The sequence below is a fragment of the Canis lupus genome, chromosome 36 (genome assembly GCF_011100685.1).
Source record: "Canis lupus familiaris isolate Mischka breed German Shepherd chromosome 36, alternate assembly UU_Cfam_GSD_1.0, whole genome shotgun sequence".
In the NCBI taxonomy this organism is placed as follows: Eukaryota; Metazoa; Chordata; class Mammalia; order Carnivora; family Canidae; genus Canis; species Canis lupus.
Window position 1 is genome coordinate 31052467 of NC_049257.1, and position 27927 is coordinate 31080393.

Below are 27927 nucleotides of genomic sequence, written 5' to 3' on the forward strand. Positions count from 1 at the left end.
ACACTGAGTTAGCAGAGCATGTGAAAGACATAAGGAAAAAGGTCCAAAAAGAAAAGAAGTATCATTTCCTCATTCATCTTAAACAATAATCAGTATCCTGTTATCTTCCTACGTAAGAAATGATATTTGCAGCACTTTACCAACGTGACTGGACTGAACAGAGAACCCAACCGAGACCACCATCCACTTCAAAGTGTATCTCACGCATGCCAGTAACAGAAAGTCTGGAATGTAACATGCTTTGGATGACAAAAATAAAATGTGGGCTAATTCTTTGGATGAACTAAACGTTTTGTGGCATTCTGGTTTGAAATAAAACTTTGCCAAGAGTTTGGTCAAAATGCTCTGTTCTCTCTGGTATGTCCTGGTTTGAAGAAACAACTTACCATTTTTACAATCAATAAAATGGATGAAATAATAAATCATTTTTATCTGATACTTATCTAAATTGGAAAAAGAAAGTTTATCGTGACAACTAAATTGTTAAAACATTCCAATTCCAGGGTCACCTGGGTGACTCAGTTAAGCATCTGCCTTGGGCTCAGGTCATGATCTCGGGGTCCTGGGATGGGGACCCCTGCTCAGCCCTCTCCCTCTCTGTCCCTCTTCCCATGTGTGTGCACGTGCTGGCACCCTCTCCCTCTCCCTCTCAAATACATTTTTTAAAATTAAAAAATATTTTAAAAATAACACTTTATAAATAACATATTAAAAAATACTTTAAAAATGACATTTCCATTCTGTGTACTTGCTTTTCCGTCTCTCTGGGTAGACTGAGCTCGGTGAGTCCAGGCAGCATGTCTCACACTGTGGTATGCCCACGGCCTTGAGCAGTGGTGGAACGCAGTACATAGCCAACAAAGACTTCCTGAATTTTAATTAGAAAGTCGAAGTCTTGGGGATCCCTGGGTGGCGCAGCGGTTTAGCGCCTGCCTTTGGCCCAGGGCACGATCCTGGAGACCCGGGATCGAATCCCACATCAGGCTCCCGGTGCATGGAGCCTGCTTCTCCCTCTGCCTGTGTCTCTGCCTCTCTCTCTCTCTCTCTCTGTGTGACTATCATAAATAAATAAAAATTAAAAAAAAAAAGAAAGAAAGTCGAAGTCTTTAGGGTTATCATATCAGTAATTAATAGAAGGGTCCCTGAGAGTCTACAATCCTCGTCAGAACCTGACAATATGTGCAGTGACTGACTCCATAGTAATGGCCTTATTAATTTATGGAAACTTATGTTATTTTTTATAGCAAGTATTCTTAAACCATAGAGATTAAATATCACGCCAAGGTGGAGTTTACGCTATTTGCTCATATAATCCACTGGTCACAGTCCTCTACTTTTATACCAGTAAGTCCTTTAGAACATAATATAGAACTAAGCTGAGTAGAATTTAAATGTGCGACTTAGGTAACCACTAAATGAAATTAGTTCAGAAACAAATATATTAGAACATATAAGAAGCCTAACCACTGAAATTTTGCTTTGGTTCTTATTTGAACAACTATTCTCTCAAAGGCCTTTGAGAAAGGTCAGCTCCACACTCTAAAGGCCTGGTACCTACTCTGCATCACCCCCCTTGGGCCTCCGTGATGGAAGTCCTGTCAAGCTAAGACTAAGAACCTTTCTGGAGGCTTCCACAGCACTGTGTACTGCCTGCTTTCCTCTGAAACTTTCACTCATTTTCTAACAGCTCCAGCCAATTTCCCCCTTTCCTAAACTTACCCCAGGCTTATTATGCTTATTATCAAAAATTAATGTATTTTTGTTCAGTGCTTATGTATCCTATTTCTGAGCTTAATTACTTCAAGTGTTTCCTTTGCAACTACATTAGAAGCTTCCTAAGGTTAGGAACCATGGCATCTAGTTCTGATTTTTAATAAATATACAGATTGGGTGTATCATAGCCCTTGGCCTGGTATACAGGCCAGAAAAATATTTGTTACTGTAGATTAATTATCAAGGGACAGCATTTACACAAATGTAAAACATTTCTGCATATGATTAAATAGTAACTTGTTTGTAATTATCTTCACAGAAAGATAAATGTTTTGATAAAAATGTCACTACAGAAGGAAGAAAAAAATTTCTTAGCAAATAAACATTTTCATTGGAGATCCTCCCACTGAAAATGCTTGGTGCAGAGGTCTGGTTTACGTAGTTTTAACTAATTTATAGACAAGTTTAAGCAGATCTACACACATGCTGTTCCCTATTTATTAGTTCTCTTTACAAAAATTTATGGCTAGTTGTGTCTCTCATACCAGGACTCTGTAGGTTAAGAAGACCATTTCTTATTTTTCTACTTCCAATGTCTGAGCTGGAACTTAGAATTCAATAATATTTGAACAGTGACTTTCTCACTAATTTTATAATCAGTGGAGTGCAGAAAGCCAGGACAGAAAACCTAATAATTAAGGGTGTCTCACTGGGTGCTAAATCCACATCATTTTTTCTTTCCAAAGTCATTTTTGGCTCTTATCCTATAACACATCCTGTGATTGCATCTGCTGACAAGGTTTCCTATTTCATCTCAAGTCAAAATTTAGGTGGGTAAATTAAAAATTGTTTAAAAAATTGTTTGCTTATTTTCTCATTACAGCTTTTCATGATAATCCTCAACTTTCATTGTCTGAAAAAAAAAAAAAAAACATCTAAAAAAAAAAATTTAAACCTCTACAAGACCAAATGATACCTTCCCAAATCGTGGCCTGCCACAGCTTTGGTCTCACTGAGGTCTCTAAGGATCCAGCATTAAACAAAACTGATTTTCGTGTAGTGTGGAGAGCTTTTCTTCTGACCAAACGTGTCTTGCTCCTTTCCATTTCTCTCTCTTTTTTTTTTTTTTTTTTTAATTTTTTTTTTTAATTTTTATTTATTTATGATAGTCACAGAGAGAGAGAGAGAGAGGCAGAGACATAGGCAGAGGGAGAAGCAGGCTCCATGCACCGGGAGCCTGATGTGGGATTCGATCCGGGGTCTCCAGAATCGCGCCCTGGGCCAAAGGCAGGCGCCAAACCGCTGCGCCACCCAGGGATCCCTCCATTTCTCTCTCTGAGAGACTGTTGGGACCGGGAGCCTTGCATCGTTTGTTTTGTGAGTCTCGGTTTCCTCACCTGTCAATTCAGGTTTTAGGGTTCCACGTGTGCATCAACTGAGTACATGCACCTCATGAACTGTGAAGTCCTACCAGGTACAGTGTGATGTTAGTTACGGAGGCAGCAAACTCTCCAAATGAACGTCCGCAGAACATAGATCACTGGCCAGGAGAGAACACCCTAGCCTTACCTCTGGGAAAGTGTCTCTCTTTTAATCACTGTGATTTCACGACCTGTGGTGGGGGTGCGAGTGACAGTTAGGGTCGGAAGGAAAGTTAAGATGACTGTCCTAAAGAACAGGGCGGCGGCTCCCAGCTGGAAAAAGAAACATTAAGTAGTATGATGCAGAAGCACTTTGAACAACGGTCTGACAACCAACCTTCTCAACAAAAACAAATAATTTACTGATAATTTAATCTCTGCATCATGTTAGCACAAGCAGACCAATAGTTAGGACAGTTGGTCTGAGGAACATTCCAAGACATGCAATTTAATTAATGACATTAAATTAATTTTGTACTGAATTAAAATTGATGCATTAAAGTAACTGAATCATTGAGGCAATAATGCATTCTTTTTGATAATAGCCTGAGCTATCACGACCCTCCGCTCCTCGCTCCTCTCCACGCCCCCGCCGGCACCCACAGACAGCTTTCACCTGAAGCCACATTGGCCTCTCTGCCTCCTTGCTTCTGGCGTCAAAGCTTATATGTGACACTCTCAGCTCCTGTCTGAGGCTAACCTCTCCACCCCAACACCCAACCCTGTGCCTTTCTGTATTGTGGGCAACCTTTGTTGCCCTTTCTGGATCTTCAAAATAATCAGTCTTCCTGAGACACCTTCTCTCAAACTAAAACATCCCATCCTGTCATCTGAAAATAAAGCAAAATTCCTTACTTGATTCTACCTCTTATCCCAACTATGGTCCTACATTTCTTCATCACTTCACAATTCAGCTTTTTATTGGATAGAGAAAGGAAAATAATAATCTATACTTTTATCACTACTACTATTAAATACAGAATTTATAATCAATTGTCTAAAAAATCAAATTCTAATAATGAGATGATCCTATCCCATTCTATGCTTCAAGACCTTAATTAAAGTAGCTGCAGTTTTCTGCAGTTTTTTGCAGTTTTCCTACCAAACAATGCTGATTAATATGAGTATTTCTTCATGTCCTTTTTCCTAACTGGACATCGTCCTCTTGCTCCTCTCGTGTCCACACTAGTTACCACACTTCCGTCATTTATGTTTGGGGGTCTATCTTCTCCAGGAAACCAACCCTTGGCATTCTTTTTCATCCTATTATATCATGTTTTACCTTTGGGCTCAAATGTCGATTCCCCTCATTAAGGGACTTTATGTCTCTGAAAATACCTGATCGTGTGTTAGTCATCTTTGTGTCCCTAAAGCCTGACTAAAGTCACTACAAATCAAATAAATTATAAAATTAACTTTTGTTTCTATTTCATACCCAACTCATGTGCTTTGAAGTATATATTTTTATGAGGCTTCACATAAAGAAGTACTAAATATAGCTAACCTATATATAAAAGCTGATTCCATCTTTTCAAGTTTACTACTGATATAGAAACCTAGGCAAAGATTGAGCAATACAATTGAAAAACAATCTCCTAATCAATTGAGAGAAGCCACTTGATTTTGAACCATCAAAAAATATATTTCACTTTAATTATTAATCACAAACATTTACTGAGGATCTACAATATGTGTAGCCCTAGAAATGCATTTGATTTTCTGAGTTTCAGAAACAGTCTTTAAGTGTCTATTTAAATTCCCCATAGTCAATACACAGCATGCTATCAGTTTCAGATGGATGATTTAGGTGTCCACACCACCTCGGGTGCCCACCACCACAGGTGCTCCCCTTAGCACCCATCACCTACTTTATCCACTGAGAGATGGTCTTGTTCTGAAGGAGCATATGATAAAACCAACAGCTCAATGTCATTTATTGAAAAGTGCAAATAAAGCAAAGGACAACACAGAAGATCCTTTTGAGTGCTAAAGGTGCCATAGAAAGGGGAAGAACAGATGTCTGGGAGGACAACAGAGGTTTCTAAAAGGAGGCACGTCTGACCAGATTATGAAAGTTAAGATTATGATCAGAAGGACTTGGGTGGGAGGCAGAGGAAGGAGCTAAGGCTAAGGCTAAGGAGCTAATGGCTGTGCTGCTGCGCCCTTCACCCCACAGGAAGGGTAGGGAGCTTCCGTCTAGTTCCTTCTCAGCACAGATCCCACGGTACCATCCCTTATTTTACTTGTGCCCACGAGATGATTAGCTCCTTGGGGGCAAGGATTAAATATTTGTTTCTGTATCAGTCAGTAAAGTGCCTGGTAAACAACAGGTACTCAGCAGATGCTTACTGAAGTAGTAAATGAATGAATGAACACAAGAAGTGTCTCGTAGATGTATGCTGGGACTACCTTCTGCTCTAGAGAAAAGCAAATCAAAACCACCATCACTTGAGATTAGCGCATTATTGCCTTTATTTTTAAATATTTTATTTATTTATTCATGAGAGAGAGAGAGGCAGAGACCTAGGCAGAGGGAAAAGCAGGCTCCCTGAGGGGAACATGATGGGGGACTCCATCCCAGGACCCCAGGGTCACGCCCCGAGCCCAAGGCAGACGGTCACCCACTGAGCCACCTGGGCATCCCAAACATTATTTCCTTTGATAAAACGTCAAAATTTTCATAATCATCTGAATTAAATCCCAACGTCACTAATGCAATCTTATAATGGTTTTTGAGGGGGATCTTCCTTCCTTCCCAAAGTATATTGTTACCAAGGGCTAGAAAATGACCAGTAGGTCACTTACTTTAGACCCTGACAGTGACTCCCACTGGCACCTCTGATTTGAACGTGGAGGTGAGCATTTCTGGGTAGCATTTTTGTTAATCTTTTCAGATTTTTTTTTAAGATTTATTTATTCACGAGAGACACAGAGAGAGGCAGGGACGCAGGCAGAGGGAGAAGCAGGCTCCCCACAGAGAGCCCGATGCGGGACTCGATCCCAGGACCCCAGGGTCATGATCTGAGCCAAAGGCAGACGCTCAGCCACTGAGCCACCCAGGCGCCCTCTTTTCAGATTTTTAATCTAAATTTTTCATGCACCTGAATTAGACACATAGTTATGGGAAAGAAATACATACATACAGAAGGCTGCTCTCCATCCCCAGAATGTCTGGGAGTAAAATTCTAGCAGGATCTGGGGACGTAAAAGAGTCAGTTGGACTAAGGAAGGGAAATGGGGAAAGCAGCAGAAACACAGCCTCATTTTCCCTGCAGGAAAGGGAGGGCAAGCAGTATGTTCCAAAAAGTTCTGTGTTGGAAGAAATATTGACGGGCCGCATCACCTCCCGGGTATTCACAGTAAACGTGTACGTATTTCCCCACAAACCTAAGTGAGAAACACAGTAAGGACCTAAGAATAAGCGTAAATGCAGGCTTGAAGAACTTGCTCCTTCCATGAAAGCCCACAGCCTTTTAATGCTCCTCCTTCCTTGTCTCTTTTTTTTAAATATTTATTTATTTACTTATTTATTTATTCATTCATTCGTTCGTTCATTCATGAGACACACACAGAGACAGAGACACAGGCAGAGGGAGAAGCAGGCTCCACGCAGGGAGCCCCATGTGGGTACGCGGGTCTCGATCCCAGGACTCCAGGACCGCGCCCCGGGCCAAAGGCAGGCGCCAAAGCGCTGAGCCACCTCGGGGTCTCCCCTCCTTGTTTTCCAAGTCTGGACAGAAGAGCAGTTTAGTAGCTTCAGTCCTCAGGGAAAGTCAAGGCGCTCCGCCCTGAGGACAGCCCATCAGCGCCAGGAGCGCCTGAGGTGCCTGTGGACCAGGCTGGGACCAACGCGCCCGGCCGTGCAGGGACCGGCTGTGCACTGACCGGCCGGATGACGAGGCGGGATGACCAGGCCAGGACCGACCGGCCGTGACTGGCCCCAGGATGACCAGGCGGGATGACCAGGTCGTGACCGACCCCCAGGCGGGACCGACCATGACCTACTGGCCGTGCCTGACCAGGCGGAATCACCAGGCTGTGACCGACCAGCCGGGACCGACCACCGGGCCGCCGCGGGAGCGGAGGGGGCGGGAGGGGCGCGGGAGGGGCGCGGGCGCCCGGGGTCAGCGGGGGCTCAGGCGCCCGAAGCTTTCAAGATCTGAGGCCGTGAGTCCCTGTTCCTGTGAGTTTCGTTTCACAAGGTCCCTTAGAGACGCCGCGTCGCTCCGCGGGGTAAGCGCCGACTCTGGTTCTGGCTCCGGTCGGGTCTGAGGCTTGTGGGCACGACAGGCTCCAGCTGGGCCGAGGCCGCCCGACTCTCCCGGGGCGCCCGCACCGCCGGTAAAGGAATCTGGGGGCGCGCGGCGGTGAGCGTCCGCCTGCGGCCCAGGGCGTGACCCCGGGGTCCCCGGGTCGAGTCCCGCCTGGGGCTGCCTACGGGGAGCCTGCTTCTCCCTCGGCCTGGGTCTCTGCCTGTGTTTCTCAGGAATAAATAAAATCTCTAAAAATCCAAAGACAAAAAAAGGAATTTTGTCTGGAAACGTTGTCTCCTTTTAGAAACTTCTCTAGAAACTTTGTCCGAAAGCCATTCCCTGACAAGCGGATTGTTTTTCCAAAGAAGCTGGAAGCTGCGTTCCCGAGGTGCAGCGCAGGGGCAGGGCACCGGGCCGAGGGAAACCTCGCATCCTCGCCTCGAAGCGCGACACGTGACCGCGGAGGGCGCGGCGCCCTGCAGGGTAGGCGCCGGTTCCCCGGGGAGCGGGCCGCGGCGGCTGCCGGGAGCTTCCGGGAGCGGCGGGGGCTGCCGGGAGCAGGTCGCGGGGGCTTCTGGGAGCAGGTCCCGGGCGGCTTCCGGGAGCGGCCGCCGCACACGCGCCTGAGGCCGGCGGTCGCGCATCGGGCTCCCCGCCGGGCTGCCCCTGGCGTGCAGGGTCCCGTGTCCCGGTCCCACCCCGACCGCCAGCGGGGTCTACAGTCGCTCCAACAACTCACTCGGGAGGGCGAGGGAGCCTGTTTCCCCGAAGCCCGACTCTAGCCGCAGGCTTCTCTGCGAGCGAGTGGCGAGTCTCGAGGCCCCCCCGGAAGTAGGCTGAGGGGTGATGGGGCCTTGGTCTGAGCCGCGGACACCGGCCACCAGTCTCAGCTTCCGACTCCGGGTGACCTCGGCCGGGGCGAGGGAGACGCGCCGCCAACAGGCCCTCGGAGCTCGCTCGGACTCTGAGGCCGGCTCCCCGGGAGGGCGGGGGTCAGGACGGCAGGGGGCGCCGCCGCCGATCCGGGAGGGGCTGCGGCCCAGTCACGTCGCGCAAGTCATGCTTGCGTTCTCTTTTTGTTCCGTTTGTCCTCAAGTCAAAGCCTCTGTTCTAATTTTTTCCTATTTAATCCCTAGTTTGAGGCTTTGGGAGGACAAGCAGGTATTTTACTTTCTTCATGTCCACGGACAGCCTTCTACTCCTTTGGATCGCTGACGTCATTTGCCCCGAAGACGACGTCCAGGTCGCCTCGGGGAACCACTGACGTCATTTACCGACTTCCAGGTCGCCTCGGGGGCTGCGCAGGCCGCCGCACTTCTCACGCGGGCCTTGCCCCTAAGTCGCCAGGCACACGAATTATTTGGCACCTGTGAGATAGTGTTATCCCTGTTTCCGATGAGGAAAGTAACGCTCGGCACTTCTAAGGAAAGGGAGCACTTTCCTCCAGCCATCAGACGGGACTGGCGCCCCGAGGTACTGCCGCCACGTTGGGTTCGTAGCTGCCCAGCGAGCCGTCCACCAGCTCCACACTCTCCGCCCGACCGCCCAGGGGGAGGCACAGGCCGCCCCTCACCAAACACCGCCCAGGGTTCTCAGAAGTCTGCCTTGACCGCAGCAAAATGCGAAGTTAAACAGAGTTTTTATATATTCAACAGAGTTTCACTTTTCTCGAACAACTCTACCTGAACCAAATGTGCAAATAGTTGCCAAAAATCATTGTTACAAAAAGAGAGAGAGAGAGAGAGAGAGAATGAAATTAAACTAGTATAGGTACTGTCAAGTTTGTGACATGCATCCTAACACCAAAGTACAACTTTCAGGGGTTTTGCTGGTTTGCTTTTCCTAACTTGCTATGTGAATAATCAAGAATTGGGCAGAGGCCTAGCTCAAGGGGAAAATATGAGATAAATAATTATTTATTGCCATTTCAAACTTCCCAGTTATACCTCTCCCTCCCAAACCTTCATTCTGCCCCTCATGCCTAGAAGTCACCGCTCCCCCTTTTTTTCTCCTGTCACACCTAGTAAGTCGGAATAGATTGACGAGAATTATTTCAGTCATGGAGAAAAAAGTCTGCAATGGCTCAATCAAGGAAATCCATCCTGAATATTAATAATACCAGCTTTTCTTCAATATCTATGAAAAGCTGAAAGGTTTGACTCAGTTCTTCAATATGCAGATGAAAAAACAATCTCAAAGATAAGTAACCTGCTCAAGATCATAAGGTTTGCAAATGGCAAATGTGGACTCCAAAGACCCATATTCTAGTAACTGCTTATTGAAAGTAGGTGGAAAAGAAGTTTGAAATGTAGAAATCGCTAACCATAAAAGGCCCTAAGTACTGAAAATGGAAATAGTTGGAACTGAGGAAATTTCCAAAAATAGAAAAATCTGACTGTGAGACAATGACCTGTTTCTTCTGTCCATAGGCCTGATTGATAGTATATATACTGCTGTCCAAAAAAAAAAAAAAAAAGAAATATATAGAGCTATAGTATTGTGGTGTCTATTTATTCTAAAGTGGCTGTTTTAGGAATATAGAGTAAAAAAAAAAGAGAAAATAAAGAACAAAAGTAAAAAGATGTCACAAACTTCCCCAACCTCTTTGAAATTCTCTAAAGAAATCTCACAAGATATGATACAGGTACAGTCATGAAGACTCCCATTACCGTGGTGCCTTCCATTTCAGTGACTTCAATGAAGCTAACTGGCACCCTTGCATACCCGCAGAGAACCCATCCTCCCAAGCACATATGCCTTCCACATGGTGCACTACCGTAAAAGTCTATCCTGAAGAAACTCAAAAGTCCTCTTCAAAAACAGTGAGAATCTCGTGGGGAAACTTCCATTTTGATTATACTTAAGCAACTGCCAGTTTCTATTAGATTGGATCTGAAGTGATTCTAATGTCTTGATGGTGAAACCCTCCATGGGCAAGAAAACAGTGTCCACAACAGCCATGTCTCATCCTCCTAAAGCACGAGCCACAGAGTAGATGTGACGGTGGAGTTTTCACCTAAAGCCAGGGTGTCTGCTGATTCTGATGGCCAGAGAATAGTGGAAAAAGGATTGCAAAAGGCAAATTACCATATAATTAGCTCTCGTTGTAAGGGAGTAATACTAAAACTGTGCATTATAGAACAGTAACTAAGGGAGCATGTGTTGTGCATTAGTGTCTTACGGAGCAGGAAAGAAGAAGACACCACACAGTTAAGTTTTGATTAGAGGTTAGGCTCCAAGGAAAAGTCTAACTTGAAGCAAAATTTGGGAAGGTGACATCCAGGTGGAGCTGCAGGGTAAGACCCTGATTCTCATGCAGAATTCTGAATGCTTTCCCTTCAAACAGAAAGGGGATGAAAGCATATTTTCCTAAAACAAAAACAAAAGTCATCTATTTTAAAACTTTTTCTGGAACTGAACCTGCTTATTCCTCTCAGGACTGTGTAACATTGCACCCATGGAACAGATGTAGGTAGCTCAGGTAAGTGTAAGCTTTGGCAAGTTTATGAAACACTCATGCTGAATATGCCAAAATATTATTGAAAAATACTAGTTATCATAAAAATACTAATTTAATTTTATTTCATCCTCCTCCAGGTATCCAAACACAAGCACTGCCAATGGTATTCACTGGTTAATGTCTATAGCAGTAATTCTGTTTCATTTTTGTCTCATTCTCTACATAATGGAATTACCCCACTTTTTTAAAAGTAAAAATAAACAGATCATAAGAAGATTGAAATATTCCAGGGCTAATGAGAATTCCATTAGTTCAGGAATATGTTAGTTGTTTCTCAGCAAAATTCAGTTCAATTTTACTATGCTTAAGGGAGAAAAATAAAAGCACAAACACCCACTTAATCTAATCAATAGATGTCAAGATTTTAGGGGAAATGGGAAATGGTTAGAGAAGTGAGATTTTTTTTTTTAATGAACACTCAAAAAGACATAACATTTTTAGCACCTTAAGGCTTGAACGCAAGATTCCTGAGGAAATGTTATTCCTCCTTCCAGGGTCCAAGTCTTTTTTTTTTTTTTCTCAGTACAAATTTGTGTAAAAGGAAATTCTTATATCAGAATCACTCATTTGCCTTGGAATGACCAGTACCCTCTGCCGTCTCAAAATAAAGTATAAGCTTTCTTTATAAAGCTTCCGAGGTTTTGTGTTTATAGCCAAAGATGAGAAAATGTGGAACTTTTTTTTTTTTTTTTTTTTTGCAATTCATCCTCTATGGTAACCAGTTAACCTCACTGTCCATCCTACCAGAAGTTCTACCTCAAAAATTAGCACTAACATGAGAAAGATGATGTTCCAAATTAAACTATAACTTAATCATTTCTTCAATATAAAGCTGTGCAAAGAATGAGAAAGAAATGGCTTACCAACCATTTTGAAGCAGCATAAAGAAATCTGATAGGTTCTTCTACCTCAGAAACAAATAGTAAGTATATGACCGCTGTTTAAGATAAATGAAAATATTAAATCCTCATAAAGAAGTTTGTTTGCTATGGAAACCATCCATATTTTTAGAAGTCCATGATGAAAAATCTAAAGCTGATGGCCACAGAACCACCATACTGAGTAATAAAGATTTAATTAAAAGAATTCACAGCTACAAATTACCTGGTGAATTTCCAATGCAAACGTCACTCTAAGTCAAACCCATCATTTTGTTTAAGTTTAAAAAACCGAGAAGAAAGAAGCAGCAAAGGAAGGAGAGTGTGAGCATGAATAATGTACCTACTTCCTCTATCAGTTTCTGCTTTCTGGAGTCAATCTCACAAAAACCTTCAGGGAGTAAAAGGAGTGAAGAAACGAGCAGCCTTTGGAGGAGGAAGGGCTTGCTGCCAAGTCTGGGAAAAGATGGTCACCCCCACCGCTGTACCAAACAGTCCTGGGAGCGGCCTTGTAAATCCCTGCCCGGGAAGCCATTCCTCTCATTCCGAGTGCAACCCAGCGCAATGCAGTGTGGAAAATAAGCTTCCAATTTTGAACAGACTTTTATGACTATCATATTTTCAGAAAATAAACTCTGAGACAGAGCTGGTAGGCAGGCGTGAGGTAGCACTGGGCCATGGAGGGAATCGTGCTTGGCTTGCTCACACACTGGAAACCATTGCGGAGAATGAAATGTGTGTGGGGGGGGTGTGAGGCGGGAGAGGCGGGTGATGCTTCAAACCACATGGCCATGAGACAGGCTCCACGGAAAGATGTGTTGTTTCCTTTGTTTTTTCCCATAGTAATCCTACTCAAGGAGCTGATACTATAAAGCTCTAGTTTGAAGAGTGCAATTTTTAAACCGCTTAAGATACAGCTCATTAGAAATGAGTTACATACTTTGATGTATTATCAAAATGACCATAGTACAACAGTAGGTAAAGTTTGCATTTTAAGTTCTCCACTAGACTTTCCTCTCTGAGAGCAAAAGTTAATTCTTTTATTTTTCAATAATATGTAACATTTTCATTCTCATAATCACCTAGTAAGTATTTATTGCTGTATTATTATAGTAATCAAATAATAATATCAACTATCATTTAATGAGCTCTTGCTATTTGTCAGGATCCATACTACCTAAGTGGTTTATATACATGATAGTCTTCATAAGAATTATTTGAAGGTAAAAATTGTTATTCCAATTTTATAGATGAAGAAACTAAGACATAAAGACATTTTAAAAATTGCTCAAGATTATGCAAATTTGCAAAAACTGAGTTTAACGTAAGTTCACTAATAAATGGCGGGAAATATTTTCTTAGATTTTCAAAAATAATATTCAACTGGTAAAAATGCATGGAAAAACTATCATGTACCTAACATATAAGATGAATTCATAACATGGAGTGGAATCTGGAAGGCAGAGGTGAGTGAAAAAAGGAAAAGTACAGGTGTGTATGTGCAGTGGGAGTTGGGAAGTACAAGCACTTTCCTATTTTGAAGCAGAGTGACAGCTGATATGAGTAAGAATCTAGAAATGGGCCAGATCATAAAAGGTATTCTATGCCATCCTTAGGAGCTTGAACATTATCCTTTTCCCCAACAATGGGAGTCAGCACAAGGTTACAGGGATGGTAATGACGTGATCAGATTTTAGTTTTATATCACAGTGGCAGCAGAGGGGGTCTATATACATGTGAATGGGAAGTGGCCACACAGGAGGCATGGCAGGGAATTTAAATGCTATTGCAATAATCTGGGGATTTGATGTGGGCCTGAACTGAGGCATTTGTAGAAGAGGGGGCTAAATGGGTTTATCTGGGAACTACTTAGCAGATGAAATGGCAAAATTTAGTGACTGATTGGAATATTCCTTGAGTGACCAGTTAAGATGATGTTGCCATTAACTGATAGAAGGAATACATAGGAAAGATGGGTCTTGTCTTGAAGGGATGACCATCATGAGTTGAGTTTTAGATACACCAAACTTGAAATGGTTATGGCCCATCAGAGGGAAGCTGGGTATTGAGGTTCATGTGGAAGGTCAGGATAGCAGAGAAAGATTTGAGAATTATCAGCAGTTTGCTGTTAAGCAAAACCCTGAGGGTGAGCGATTCTGGGACAATCTAGGAGAATAGACAGGGAGGGCCACTGAACTAAATCCTGTGGGGAAAAAAATTTTAAGAAGTTGCCCATGAAACTGAGAGGAAGAGGCTGGGAGCCAGAGGGAGAACTTTCAGAGAGAGCTGGAGTGGTTAGTTGTATCGAATTAAGGAGACAGGCCTGATAAGACAGATACAAGGGACCCACTGAGACATCCAACATTTCAGGCCTCCTCTCACTGGACCAGCATCACTGGAATGGGGCAAGAGTCAGAGTTCATCAGGATGAGTGCGGCATGGTGGCAGAGACAGAAAACTAGAGTAGGCCTTTAGAGCAGCTGGGCTAAGAACTAAGGGTGTGAGACAGCCGCAGGCCCTGGAGAGAGTTGAGCTGGTTTACAGAACAAGAGGAAAGATCCCAGAGAAAGGAGGTGGTTGTAGTCACAGAAAAGAGAGCATGATGGAGCAGGTTTCCCCAGGAAATGGGAAACACACAAAAATATGGAAGGAGAGCAAATCCAAAAGTTTTTTCAAAATAAATTCAAAGATTAAGTAAAAGTCAAAAATAACACTGCTAAGGTTTGTACCTATGATGACTGAGATCAGATTGTAGTATCACTTTCTGGGTCTCATTTAAGTCTCCTAAAATTACCTTCAGGTAAGGTTCCCAAATGATCTGCTAAGAGTCCCATCAGATTGCAGGGGTGTGTACATTTTCCCAACTTTAGATAAGGACCCAAAGGTCTGGTGAGGCTAAAGCCCTCTTTGCAGGTGGCAAAACTGCTCATGGCGGAGACGGACCAGAACCCGGGTGTTTTCCTAGCGACTGCTGGACTGGGTTACTCTCCTGACTATGTCAGGTGGTGACGCATATGCGGCAAGTAACACTGCCACTGAGAATGTATTCGTTGTCTCTTGAAACCAAATTTATAATTCTGATTGAGCAGACACCCAAAAGAGAAAAAAATTAGAGAAAAAGAACTGTGAGACTGTCTTTTCTCCTCCCCAGGAGAAACTTAAAAAAAAAAAAAAAAAAATTAATCATTTTCGAGTTTAAACATTATACCAGAGAGATACAGGGACAAGTTTCCATTAATTTATTAATATTAATTCATTAATATTGTCAACATTACTACCTTCTCTGTAGAATGCATGCAGATAAGAAGAATCTTACACTACTGTGATTTTTCTTATACACTGTTCCTCAGTATATTCAATGTAAGATGGAAACACTTTGATTCCTTCTGAAGGGCTTAGTTTTGAACACATCAATAAAATATAATAAAAACATTAAGGTTGCCAATGGGGCCACAATTTTAAGGCAAAATTTTCCATAGGATAGCCTGCCCCCTCCAGCAAATGCCAAGAGATACTTTTAAAAACACTGACTAGGGCAGCCCCGGTGGCGCAGCGGTTTAGCGCCGCCTGCAGCCCGGGGCATGATCCTGGAGACCCTGGATCGAGACCCACGTCGGGCTCCCTGCATGGAGCCTGCTTCTCCCTCTGCCTGTGTCTCTGCCTCTCTCTCCCTCTGTGTCTCTCTCATGAGTGGATAAATAAAACCTTTAAAAAAAAAAAATAAAAAAATAAAAAAATAAATAAATAAAAAAAAAATAAAAACACTGACTAGAAGGGCTCAACAGTCTTACAGGAAATTTAGATGAAATACACGTGAAATTTACATGGAGAGAAACTAAGAGAAAAACTGAATTGTCAACATCCTCCTAACTCCATTTTTACATAAAGTTGTACAACATGCCCAAATTTATATAATAAATCAATAAGTAGTAATTTTAGTCTTCTCCCTACCATTACATTTCTCATATGCATATCTAAATTTGTCAATGTTGTGATTTCAGAGCAAAAATGGTAAGTCAAAAACTGGCATTTAAACATTTTATAAATATGATCAAAGGCAAAGTGATGATGTATGATTGTCTTTCAAGTAGGAGCACCTTGTTTGAATTAGAAAAGATTTCTTTCTGTGGTCATAGATTAACATGTTTCCAATCTCCTCAAAAGCAAAGCTTTCTCTTACTGTTTTTACCTCACATCAGCATTATGTGCATTTCTACAACGATCAACACAATGAATCGCAATGCACGCCTGTGGTAACAGTGCTAAAAGTGTGAAGAACAGGAAGTGAAAGGAAAATGAAACCTATATATTCACTTGGAAATTTTGATAACATGAGCCCATGGTATAGTTGAATGATTTACCTCAGCCACCATGAAAAAGGATTTGGGCTTGAGTTATTTTTCCCCGAAATGATGGGGAATTTGCAATGGTTTATCTACAAACCTTAATTAGGCAGCCTTGCAACTAAAAGGAATAACTGGAATAGCAAGTTATTATCAAGTCACAGTTGTGCAGTCTTGGAACAAGAAGCCAACTGGGCTACATCAAGATCAAAGGAATGTTAGGCAGAGATGTAATGCAGTGGTTAACCAACACCTGCAGAGCTTGCAAATCCCATCCAAACCTACTAAATCAGGGTATTTGCAAGGGAGAGGTGCCTAGAATCAATATTGGTAACAAGCTCTTCAGATGATTATATGGCCAGCTCAACATGGATCTGTGCGTGGTTTATGCATGAACTAAACGAGTCATGGTCAAAACATATGTTTTGCCGTATATATTTGCCAATATAAAAAAATCATCTGTATCGGGGCACTGGGGGGTGCAGTCTGTTGAGCATGGCTGACTCTTGTTTTCGGCTCAGGTCATGTTCTCAGGGTCCTGAGATTGAGCCCCATGAGGCTCTGCAGCTCTCTCTCCCTGTCCCTCTGCCCCTCCCCCTATTAAAAAATAAATCTTTTAAAAAATTATGTATATCTATGTCTTTATATAGATAGAGACACTCTTCAAAGTAAAGCTTCATTTTGGTTTGGATAAAAGTTACAGGCACTTGTAAATTTATCTGAAAAGAATTAGGAAGCAAGGAATTGCAGCCTCATTTAAGTTCCATCCCATGTTCTGAGCTCCACGACCTACTCAGAAGTGATCACAACTATACCCTGCCCATTGAAAGCAGGTCTGTTCAACTGAAAGTGGCTGATCCTCATTGTGGTTGGGACTACAGTCGCCTCCTAACAGCTGTTCTTTCGTTTATAACCTTCAGAAGGTAACTCTACCCAGCAGAGTACATGATGAGTGCTACCTAGGTGAAAGACTACAATTCCTAGCTTCCCTTGTGGCTTCCTGTAACAAGATGATCAATTCCAGCCGTCAGAAGCAAGGTGAAATGGCATGGAGACCTGACAGTCTCCGTGAGAAAAGGAGACTCACAGCCTTTGTCTCTCATCATCTATCCAGATGCCTAGAAAGTAAATGTAATGGCTGGAACTCCAAAAGCCATCTAGGACCATCACATCAAGGGTTATACTCTAGGGATAGGAGACTAGAGAACTAGAAAGGGGTGGAGTCGTTGACAGCATTGTAGAGCTAATATACCAGCCTTTCACTACCTGAAAGCTTCTTTTAAAAAGAGAAGGGAAAAAGAAGTCCAATTTTTTTTGGCTTACTACTGCATTCTGCTAGATGTAGCTGAACCCAAATTAAAACATTCAGTATAAAAGAAAAGTGCATATCCTACATGATCCAAAGTATCTATTTTAATAGTAATGAGTTTTAAATGATTTATGAATGACCAAGTACCTTAAGCTATGTATTCATATTCTCTACTTCCTTTAAAATGATCTGATCCATGTAATACCGAGCAATAAGCACTTGTGTCTTCAACTTTGTATTTTAACAATCAGATAAGTGGCAGATATAGCATAATAAAGTGCAAGGGACCATGATATAAAAAGTACTGTGAGCCCCTCATCTCTTAATCATCAGAAGTTGGCTTGGGTCCAGGATATCAGGGTAGGGCTGCAACAAGAGGGTTGCAAATTTATGGTCCATGAGCCAAACTTGGCAGTCAGATATATTGCATTTGGCTTATGCAATGCTTTTTGAAAACATTAGTTTTGAATGCCTTAAAGTGGGCATGCATCTTCAGATCTCCACAGGCCCATCATCCCTGTTGATGTAAACACTCACTTGCTTCACTTGTTTAGGTTACCTGCCTGGTCTCTGGAAACAAAATGGTACATTTCTGCACCTTGCCTTCTCTCCATTCTCTCTCTGTTGTTGAAATCAGTGATTCATACCAAAGATGATTTTCTAAGTCTGTGCATTTCCAATAAGCAAGAATGTGTATAACTCACTAGGAGCTAGAACTTTGTTTAGGAATGTCAAAATTACTATAAGTGCACTATAGTATCTTCTCCTACAGTAAAAAAAATTTTTAAAAAAAAAGGAAACTTTCAAAGCATCCCACCACCACCATCACAAACACACATACTCCAAAACTCATGAAAAGCTGATTTTGTCATCTTAACTCTGATTCTTGTTACTTAATAGTTTCAACTAAAGTTAGTTCAACCTCCTTTCAGTTAATAATTTAGTTTTTCAGTTTTTAGGAATTAAAAAAATCATTTCACTTCTTAAAACTTATTGACAAGTAGTAAAGTTTTGGGCCTAAAATGCCTAAAACTTTATTTCCTTACTTTCATCACATCATTCCTAAAAATTTCTATCAGGTAGCCACTATGCCTATGTTTACATTTCTGGTAAAATAACCAGAGTCAAATAGATGAAAAATATACCTTGAAGTATTGAAAAGAAAAAATATTAAAGTTTGTAAACATCTACTTACATGTGATAACACATCTCCACATTTTAAAGAGGACATATTTGTATACAAAGTCAATAACAGATTACATGATTTAGTTACAGCGAAAAGCTGAAAAACATACTTGTTTTGTATGTGTACTTTAGATATTTCTTTAAAGCATTTACCTGAACTTACTCTTCCCCAAACTTAAAATCACATGGAGTTTCAAAACTGACACTTTTATTAACCTGGTGTCAAGCCTGAACAGGGGAAACAAAATATTGCCAAGTATCCATTCAATATAACTGAAACCAAAATATGCACCTTAAGTAAGTACAATACAAGTCACGAAACTCTGAGTATACTGGATTCTGGAATTCTCTTCTAGACACCTTTACATAGGATCATACTACTTTCTTTTGCTCTTGAAATTTTTAACACATATACTCTCCTAGGGTGAGTAATAAAACAGAGGAATTTATTTTTTGCAATGTGAATGCAAGGAATTACACTTTTTCTGTAAAATCTGATGTTTGAGATTCTGGCCACTGTGCTGTTTGGTTATATTGGGGGAAGAAGGGTTGGTAGGAGATGGAGACTGTTTTGCACCAAATTACAAATTTCTAACTTTTATGTAAATTCATAGTAAGAAAAATTTACCTCTCCTTATTTTTCAGAAACACCTACAGAGTAATTACAACTATTTAGGGAAATCTTTGAGCATATATAGCCTATTCCATTAACCTTATGCAACACTCCTTTTGCTTATTCACATGTTCAATCATTTCCACACTTTATAAAAGTAAGTTATTTATTTTATATTAACAAGGAAAGTTGTGTGAATTTTTAAATTAAAAGTTGTTTTGGTGGGGAGGGGAGAGAACTCTCCTAATTAGATTTGCTATTTCTATTGTAATTTTTGTTTTTTCTCTCCCCTTTTCTGACTTCTACTTCCCAGTTATTTTCCCCACCCTTCCAAGCCATGCACGTTTTTCACACGATTACAAAGAAATTCGAGACTTTTACCTTTTCTAAACGGTCTGTTTTTAAAACATAAAAAGCAATATAAAAAGCTCCAAGATTTTAGAAAGTGCCCCCTCTATGGGACTCCGGACAGATTGTTGGGTATCTCACATTCTTATTTTCACTCTTTAAATGATTTTTAGAACTTTTGGCCTCTAGATGATTTTTATGAACATCTTCAGAGCAAAAATACAGAGAGGTAGGTTAAAAGACATGTGCATACACATCTGCATGTATCGGCATATATTTGTGTATCTATATACGTAGGTATATATACACACACCGCAGTAGATACGAAAAGTTCCAATGGGCTAAGTTTTAAAAGGTTGAGTTTGATGTTAAATAGTCACGAAAATCTATAATGGCCTATTCTGAAAAAGAACACGTCTGGAGAATAAGGATTTAATAATCAGTGGAACCAAATTAAATATTTTCTTATATTCTACAGCAGCCCAGCAGTACCACCCAACCCTGACATGCGCAAATTGCATAGGAAAAAAAGAAAAGGTGACCTCCCCCTCGCGCCCCAAGGAGAAGGCCCCCGCAAACACCCGTAGACGCCGCGGGGGAGGCGGCGGGTTGGCCGCGGTCCGCCTGGGGTCGGGGTGGGGTCGGGGTCGCGGGTGGGGTCGGGATCGGGGTCGCGGCGGGGACGGGGTCGCAGGTGGGGTCGGGGTTGAGGTCGCGTCGGGGTCGCGTCGGGGGCGGGGCGGGACGGCCCGCGGCTTCAGGGGCCGCTTCTCCGCCTCCGCCCGGGAAGGCAGCGAGGCCGCCTCCGCGGAGGCCAAGTGCTCCGAGATCCCCAACGACAATGAGGAGGCGGTGAAGCCCGCAGAGGGAGGAGGACGAGGGGCCCGACACAAAGGGGATCCGCTGTCGGAGCGGCGGCGGCGGGTTCTCTAAACAAAGGCTCGGGAGCCGCAGCAGGAGTGGGGCGCGGGGCTCCACCCGGCCGCCGTCCCCGCGCCCCGGCCTCCGCCCCGGCCTCCAGCTCCGGTCCCGACTCCCGGCCTCCAGCCTCCAGCCTCCAGCCCCGATCCCCGGTCCCCGGTCCCCGGTCCCCGGTCCCAACCTCCAACCACAGCCTCCGGCCGCGGGGCGGACCCCGCCCTCCACCCCCGACCCCAGCCTCCAGCCCCGGCGCCCCGACCCCCGGCCTCCAGCCCGACCCCCGCCCCAGCCTCCAGCGCTCCGGCCCCGGCCCCAGCCCCGGCTGCCCGCGGCGGGCGCTCCTCGAGCCTCGTCCACACCGCGCGGCGTCCGCGTCCAGGCGGGCCCGCCCCGACTCCGCAGGGGCGCCCCGCGCTGGGCCCCGCCGGCCCCGGGCACACCTGTCACCGCCCCCGGGGCCGCCGCCGCCGCGAGCCGCGCGCCCGGCAGACTCACCGTCGTCGCCGTCGTCCTGCGCTGTCACCGCCACGCAGCGGCCGACGAGGACGGCGACGAGGAGCAGCGGGCTCGCCCGCACGCAGGCTGCTGCCATCCCGCCTGCGCCCCGACGGGGCCGCTCGGGCTCGGGCTGCGGCTCGGGCTCGGGCTCGGGCTCCGGCTCCGGCTCCGGCTCCGGCTCCTGCTGCGGCCCCGGCCTCCAGCTCCGGCCTCAGCCCCGGCCTCCAGCCTCCAGCCTCCAGCCCCGCCTCCGCCCCGGCCCCGGCCCCGGCCCCGGCCCCGGCCCGTCTGAGCGGGGCGGCCCCGGCCGCGCGGCTTTAAGGAGGAGGACGGCCCCGCGCGGCCCGCCGCCCCCCGCCGCCCCCCGCCGCCTCCCGCCGCCTCCCGCCGCCTCCCGCCGCCCAGTGCGCGCCCAGCGCGTCTGATTGATGGCGAGCGACCGAATCAGAGCCCGCGCCTGCGAGCGGGGCCGCGCTCGGTTACCGGGTAGACCCGAGGGGGACCGGACCGCGGCGACGCGGCGGCGGACGCTCATTTCGCTTCCTTTCCCTTTTCTCGCCTTCCTTCTTTCTTTTTTTTTTTTTTAGAGAAAAACTGTTTGGAGAAAGGGCCCATCCTCCCCAGCCCTTCCCCCGACACACACCCCCTCACTTCTCACTTTTCCCCTATAAGCTGAAAAAGACCTTAGGGAGGAAATACAGCCTCTTAGCCCAGCTGTTTGGTGTCTGGATAATCCACGGCTCCTGTTCAGCTTGAATGGCGAAGGATCACATCTTAACCCTCTCTTTTGACTGAAGAGGACACAGTCTTGCCTCCCTGTGCCGGATTCTCGTTTGGGGCTTTTCTCCCCCAGATTCTGGAAGGGGACTAGTAAACCTGTGCCCAGGTAACGTCCGGTGAAGAAACTTGCAGCCAAATCGGTTTGTGGCGCATCGTGCTTTACACCCCGCTGACCTCTGCCCTTCTCCACATCTGTGGTTGAGGGGGGCACATCTGCAGGGCCCTCTTGTCCCAGAAAGTTTCACCAGCTCGGGAGCCAGGCTGCTATGTTCGGGTTCAGGGAGGGGGGCACACCGCACTTGGTGTGCAAAGTCTGCTTCCCACCGCAGCTCGGGCTGACCAACTGCAGAAACACCGAGCCCATTATCCCCGTGCCCCCAGCTTTCTCCTGCGAGGAAAGGGCTTTGGCCCGACCAGTGTACACAGTTTCGCGACACTAACATGAGTGACACAGTATTAACTACGTCCCAGATCGCAAAGAGCCACATAGGAGGAGATGGTGCTGCTGTGACTCCTACACCAGTTTTTCAGATTCTGTGGTAGTCCCGGTTACACCTGCCTTTTAAGAGCAGCATTCGTCATCTGGGGCCGGTCCTCACAACTGCCAAGATCTTAATGACCTCACAGCGTCCTACGAACCGAATACATTTGCGACGCTGAGTCCACCTAGAACCAAAATGGCCCATTCCGCGCAATTCAGGTGAGTCACTGTTCCTCGTAGCTGACACTGACACTGTGCTGAGCCCTGAGGGCGACAGTGACACAGAGTAGGTGGAAGCCATGCCACTGCCTTTAGGGAACACATGGAGATGCTCAAGAAACAGGCTTGCGGGAGACACAGAACTGGAAGCCCGAGCACGTAGCTGTGGGGCGCAGTCAGCGCAGGAGACATGCAGAGGAAGGGGGGCTTACGGCACGGTCAGGTGAGCGATGCGCCATCCTTTTAATACAAGAAACCCAAAACCCTCTGCATCTCAGCTTGGAGCTACAATCTCTGGAGAGACATTCCACAGGCGGTCACCTTTCCAAGCAGCTCTACCCCTGTGTCTCTCAGTTCAATTTTTCACTTTTATAGCAAAGATTAAAAACACGACCTGACCTCCCACAGGTCCCTCCAGTTTCAGCCTCTGCTTCCTGTCAAACCAAAAGCATCTGGCATGATAGGGACAGAGAACATACTTTCAGGACAGCTGTGATAAATTAGCTTGTCTTTTCGAGCTTTGTGACTTGGGCTTTTCCTCTATGATCGGCTTTGGGATCCTACACTGCAGCTTGGAAAAGAGTAAAACGTACACAGGTGTTGACCAGGTGCGTGGCTTTCGCGGCTGTGGTTACATTCAGGGTAGAGGACGCGACCGTTTCTTGGTCCTTGAAGAACTGGTCCTAAGCCCCGGTGTTTAAGCGGGGAGCCCAGCAACCTGTCACAACCTCGCGAAGCCCTCCCGCGTGTAGACATAACACTACGCACCTCCTGGGTAAGTCTTTACCAACTCGACTTTCACGGCCTCCTTGAAAGTTATTATTTTTCTTAAGTCATATATAAGGATTTATGATTCAAAGAAGTTCACCTCCTCAAGTTTGCTCAGCTCCTAAGTGGCAGATCTAGGGTCCTATTTCAGAGACTTTCATGTCCTAAGTGAGTATTCTCAGTTCTTCCGAGCTCTTGGACCTGCAGGACACCAATATTTCCGGTCTCCAGAGAAAGCTGTCTCAGCCCCTTTAGGGTTGGTCCTCCCGTCTGTCTCTATTCCGTCCCTTCACATCTCCTTCAGGACTTCACTCTGTGTCCCCCTCTCTATCCTCAAAAAAAAAAAAAAAAAAAAAAAAAAAAAAAAAACAACCCCACAAAGATTTCCCTTCGTGAGTCCCCTTCGTCATCTCCTTTTTCCCTCTACCTCCTCGTCCCCCCGTCGTGTGTCACTGTCCTCGGGAGAATGTCACGGCCTGCCCTGCAGGAGACACCAAGCCTCCCCTGCGGGTGAACCCTTCCTCTTCCCTCCCCATAGTACTTGACCCCCTTCTTCCTGAAACTCCCTCCTCCCAACACTCCCTGGTCCCACATGCTCCTCTTATGTTCCCTGCTCTTCTGGTCAAACTTCTTTTGTAATTCCTTCTAGAGGGTTGTGGCGCTCCCAGCGCTGTCCTGGTGCACCTTGCCCCCTGCCCCCCTCCTGGGCCGTGTCCCCTGTCAGATCCCCGACCTCACTGCGGGTCACACGCTGACGATATCCGGGCACGGCTCCCCCCGAGCTGCACACCTGTCAACTCGTGTGTCTAAGTGTCCGCATTGAACATCTTCCCTGGACGCCGCTCTAGTCCCCAGCTCAGGAGCCCAGCAAGGCCCCCCCACCCGCATCCAACTGCCGGCCAGGCCCCAGGCCGTGTGGGTTTTGTCGTGTGTTCCTTCACTCGGTTACTTCTCCTTTCTTAAAAAAAAACCAAGTTACCTCCCAAGTACTTACAAGCTATAGTTCTAGGATAGTTTAAACGAAGAGAAAGGTAGGGAGCGGCGGGGTGGGGAGGGGAGGGAGGAGGATGAGCGAAGAGGAAACACCTACTTCCCGGGTGCCGTCTCCTTTCCTCTTTTGGCTTCAGCCATTGGAAACCTAGATTTTTCCCAGGCACGCAGGCAGTCTCACACCTCGGATGTTTGCTCAGGCTCTGGCCTTTCCTGAAAAAACCATTTCCCAGGTCTAATCCATTCCTTTATTCAACAGCTATTTGTCGAATACCTGTTATTTGCCAGGTTCTACTCCAGGAACTAAGGATATGTTTGTGAACAACATAAACAAGGTCCCCGATGCTGTGGAAGCTTAGAACCCTGAGTGGGAAAACGGCAATAAACTAGTGAGCAAATGTGCAAACTGATAATCCGAGCCCCTGATGCGCCGTGCAGGAAACAAGGAGTGTCGTCAGAGTTGCTCAGGAGTGGGAGGCGGGGACGCTGCAGATCAGGGCCTGCAGGGCGGGCCCCTTGAAAGCGGTAACAGCGACTCTGAGACCAGAAGTGTGGAGGTACCTGCCCTAGAGAACGGGGGAAGCAGCGCGCCCAGCGGGGACAGCAAGTCCAAGGGGCCTGGGCGACACGCGACCTTCCTCTGGCCGGCCGCTGTACCAGTTACGGACACGTGGTCCTTTGACACAATGCGATGTGCGGTCCCAGGTCCTGGGAGTCCCGAGCCTGGGCCTCGCGGCTAAGTCAGGGTGCCAACAGGCTTGCGTCCCTCATAGGCTCCAGGGGGACCTCTCCTCGCCTCTGCGGACCTCCAGGGCCCCCTCCCATTCCCACGGCCTCCGTGTCCACGGGCAAGGCCAGCTGTTTCCACAGCCACGTCCTCCCTCTGACCACTGGCAGGAAAGGTTCTCTGCTTTTAAGGACACGTGTGACAGTCCTGCTTCCACCTGTGCAGTCCAGGGCAACCTCTCACGTCCTGGGATCATTGATCACACCTGCAAAATGCTTTTTGACATGAAAGGTAACACAGTCACAGACTCCGAAGATGACCACGTGGGCATCTCAAAGAACAACCAGAAAACACCAAGGCAGACAAAGCGGACACGAAGCGTGGGCACGTCCCGAGGGCCACCGCCTTCTGACCCCCACGGGCCAGGCTGTGACCGGGCAGGGGCAGGGAGAAGGCCGCCTCGCCAGGCTCCAGCCCTGAGGCCCTGCGCGTCCTGGACAGGAGTTGAGGCTACTTTTTCTAAATGCAGTGAGAACCAGATAAAGAATTTTTAAACAGAAGAGTGATGTACCCTAATGTTTTGATATTTTAGAAATCTGGACGGCTTAGAGCAACGTCTTCTACCAAGGCAAGACGCACGTGAGGGCGCAAGTCAGGGAGCACTCGGGCTCCAGTGAGACACGACGGCTCGGACAGGGACGTGCAGGGAAATGGAAAGAAGCAAAGGGGTTCGGGTGGATTCTGGAAATGAAATCACTGAGAAGTTAGCTAACGGGGAGAACCAAGGCAGACGGCTGTGCCACCTGAGGGGATGAGGGGCCAGCAAAGCCCACGTCTGACCCCCACGTCTGCACACAGGCCCGCTGTCCCTCGCAGAACCGGCCAGCGTGGTCTGCGCACACCTGAGCAGCATCACGTCATGGCCACATGCCCTGACCCCGACGGCGAGATCCCTGAGACACAGACCTTGCTTCTATTTGCCCGATAGTTACCTGTTGAACACCTGCCATTCGCTCAAGAATCAGTAGGACTCGACGACTGAAGCCCATGACACAAGTCGCAGGGAGCAAAGTCCAAAGGATTCGCAGCTGCCAACCCAGAGGACTAGGAAGATGATGACCCTGGCGAGAGAAGCACCTCAGCCTGCAAGAGGACCCGGGTCAGAGGAGGACGAGCCTCGCCGGTTCGGGCCGCTCTGCGCCCACCCGCCGTGGAGCACCTGAGCCCAGACCCGGAGCAGGAGAGGCCAGAGTTAGGGCTAGGCTCTCCTGCGGCGGGGTCACTGGGACAGTGACCACAAGAGCAGTGGTGACGGCCAAACGTATTAAGCCCTTACGCTTTGTCAAATACTGTGTAAGCATTGCACGTGTGTTAATTAACTTAAATCAATACTGTGGGATAAGCGCTATTATTTTCCTTGTTTTACAAACGAAAAAAGGAAATTGAGGCTCATGGCAGCTGCGTGACTTGTGTCAAGTCGTACATACAGCAAGAAATGACCAGATCCAGCCTTACAACTCACAAGGAGTTGACGTTCAAAGAAATTATAGGATGTCTATTTCCCTAAACTCCATCACTGATTTTTTTCTTTAACAAATGACAATGGGGGAGAATCCTTTGGGATGTAGTTAGCATGGTGTTTTTTCAAGTAAGCAATTATATGAACCAATGAATTTAATTACAAGTCCTATTTATATCCAAACTTTGTAAATATAGGTTACCTCTAGCTGAGTATTTGTACTAAAAATATATCTACATCTTGGCATAATTAGAAATATCTTTTTGTAATAGAAACTGTTAACTTCTGGGCAGCCCGGGTTGCTCAGTGGTTAGCGCTGCCTTTGGCCCAGGGCGTGACCCCAGGGTCCCAGGATCCTGGTCCCATGTCAGGCTCCCCGCAGGGAGCCTGCTTCTCCCTCTGCCTCTGTCTCTGCCTCTCTCTGTGTCTGTCATGAATAAATAAATAAATAAATCTTTAAAAGAAAAAAAAAGAAACTTAACTTCTTAAGTTATAAACTTTCATTTTAATCTAAACATGTTTCAGAATAAGTCATATTTTGAGAAAAGTTTGTGATTTTACATCCCAAAAAAACTGCCTTATCTCCTGAGGCAATCAACAGTTATATTTAGAAGTTATGAAAAGTCTTATGAGGCAAAGTCATAAGTGATCTGGTAAATAATACTGGAGTGTGTAGCACCCTCTCCTCTACATACTGTTTGAATACATACATGGTCAGGATGATTATCTCCACTTTACTCTGGGATTCAGAAAGATTAGTGACCTTTCAGAAGCTACACAGTGCCAACAACAGTCTCAAGCATAGGCTTCCAAGTCCTAGCACTCTACCCATTGTACCTCATGATAATTAAACTATAATTCAAATTTTACTAACTAGATAAGCAGTATCAAAAAAGTCTACAGATTGGAATTCTGATGTACAGCTCGGTGACCACTGCACACTTGAAATTTGCTGAAAGCATAGGTCGTAAATGTTCTTACCACACACACAAAAAGGTAATTACGTAAGATAAGGGTTTTGTTAATTAACTTGATCACAGTCATCTCACTATATATATATGTATATACATATATATACATCAAATCATCACTTGCTACACCTTACGTATACATATTTATCAATTATACTTCCATAAAGCTGGAAAAAAGCGAAGATAAAAAAAAGAAAAAAGCTAAGATAATAATAGTAATAATAAAGTCTGCAGAATTATAGTGGTTATGAGCATAGACTCTGAAGCTAGACTCACAGAATCCAAATCCCAGTCCACCACTTTCCAGCTGGGTGACTATGAAAAACTTGCATGTCTTTCTGCATCTTAGTTTCCTTGTTTGCATAATGAGAATAATAACATCTTGAGGATTAAATAGGTCATCTTGAGGATTAAATAGGTTGATATTTGTAAAACAGACAATGTCTGGCATACAGGTAATATTATTATAT

General features: G+C 45.6%; 1 protein-coding gene across 3 annotated transcripts in view; it reads right to left on the minus strand.

Annotated features, from left to right (window-relative positions):
• Positions 1 to 27927, minus strand: part of COL5A2 (collagen type V alpha 2 chain) — a 153144-nt gene that overhangs the window by 118091 nt on the left and 7126 nt on the right. Inside the window, exon 1 of one of the 3 annotated variants that reach the window (XM_038585077.1) lies at positions 21486 to 21555. The exons of 1 other annotated variant lie outside the window; for it this stretch is intronic. In XM_038585077.1, coding sequence (XP_038441005.1) covers positions 21486 to 21537 — 52 coding nt within the window. In that variant the 5' untranslated portion in view covers positions 21538 to 21555. Of the gene's footprint in view, positions 1 to 20999; positions 21148 to 21485; positions 21556 to 27927 lie in introns of those variants that run through there. One more of the 3 variants, XM_038585076.1, reaches the window with a different exon arrangement.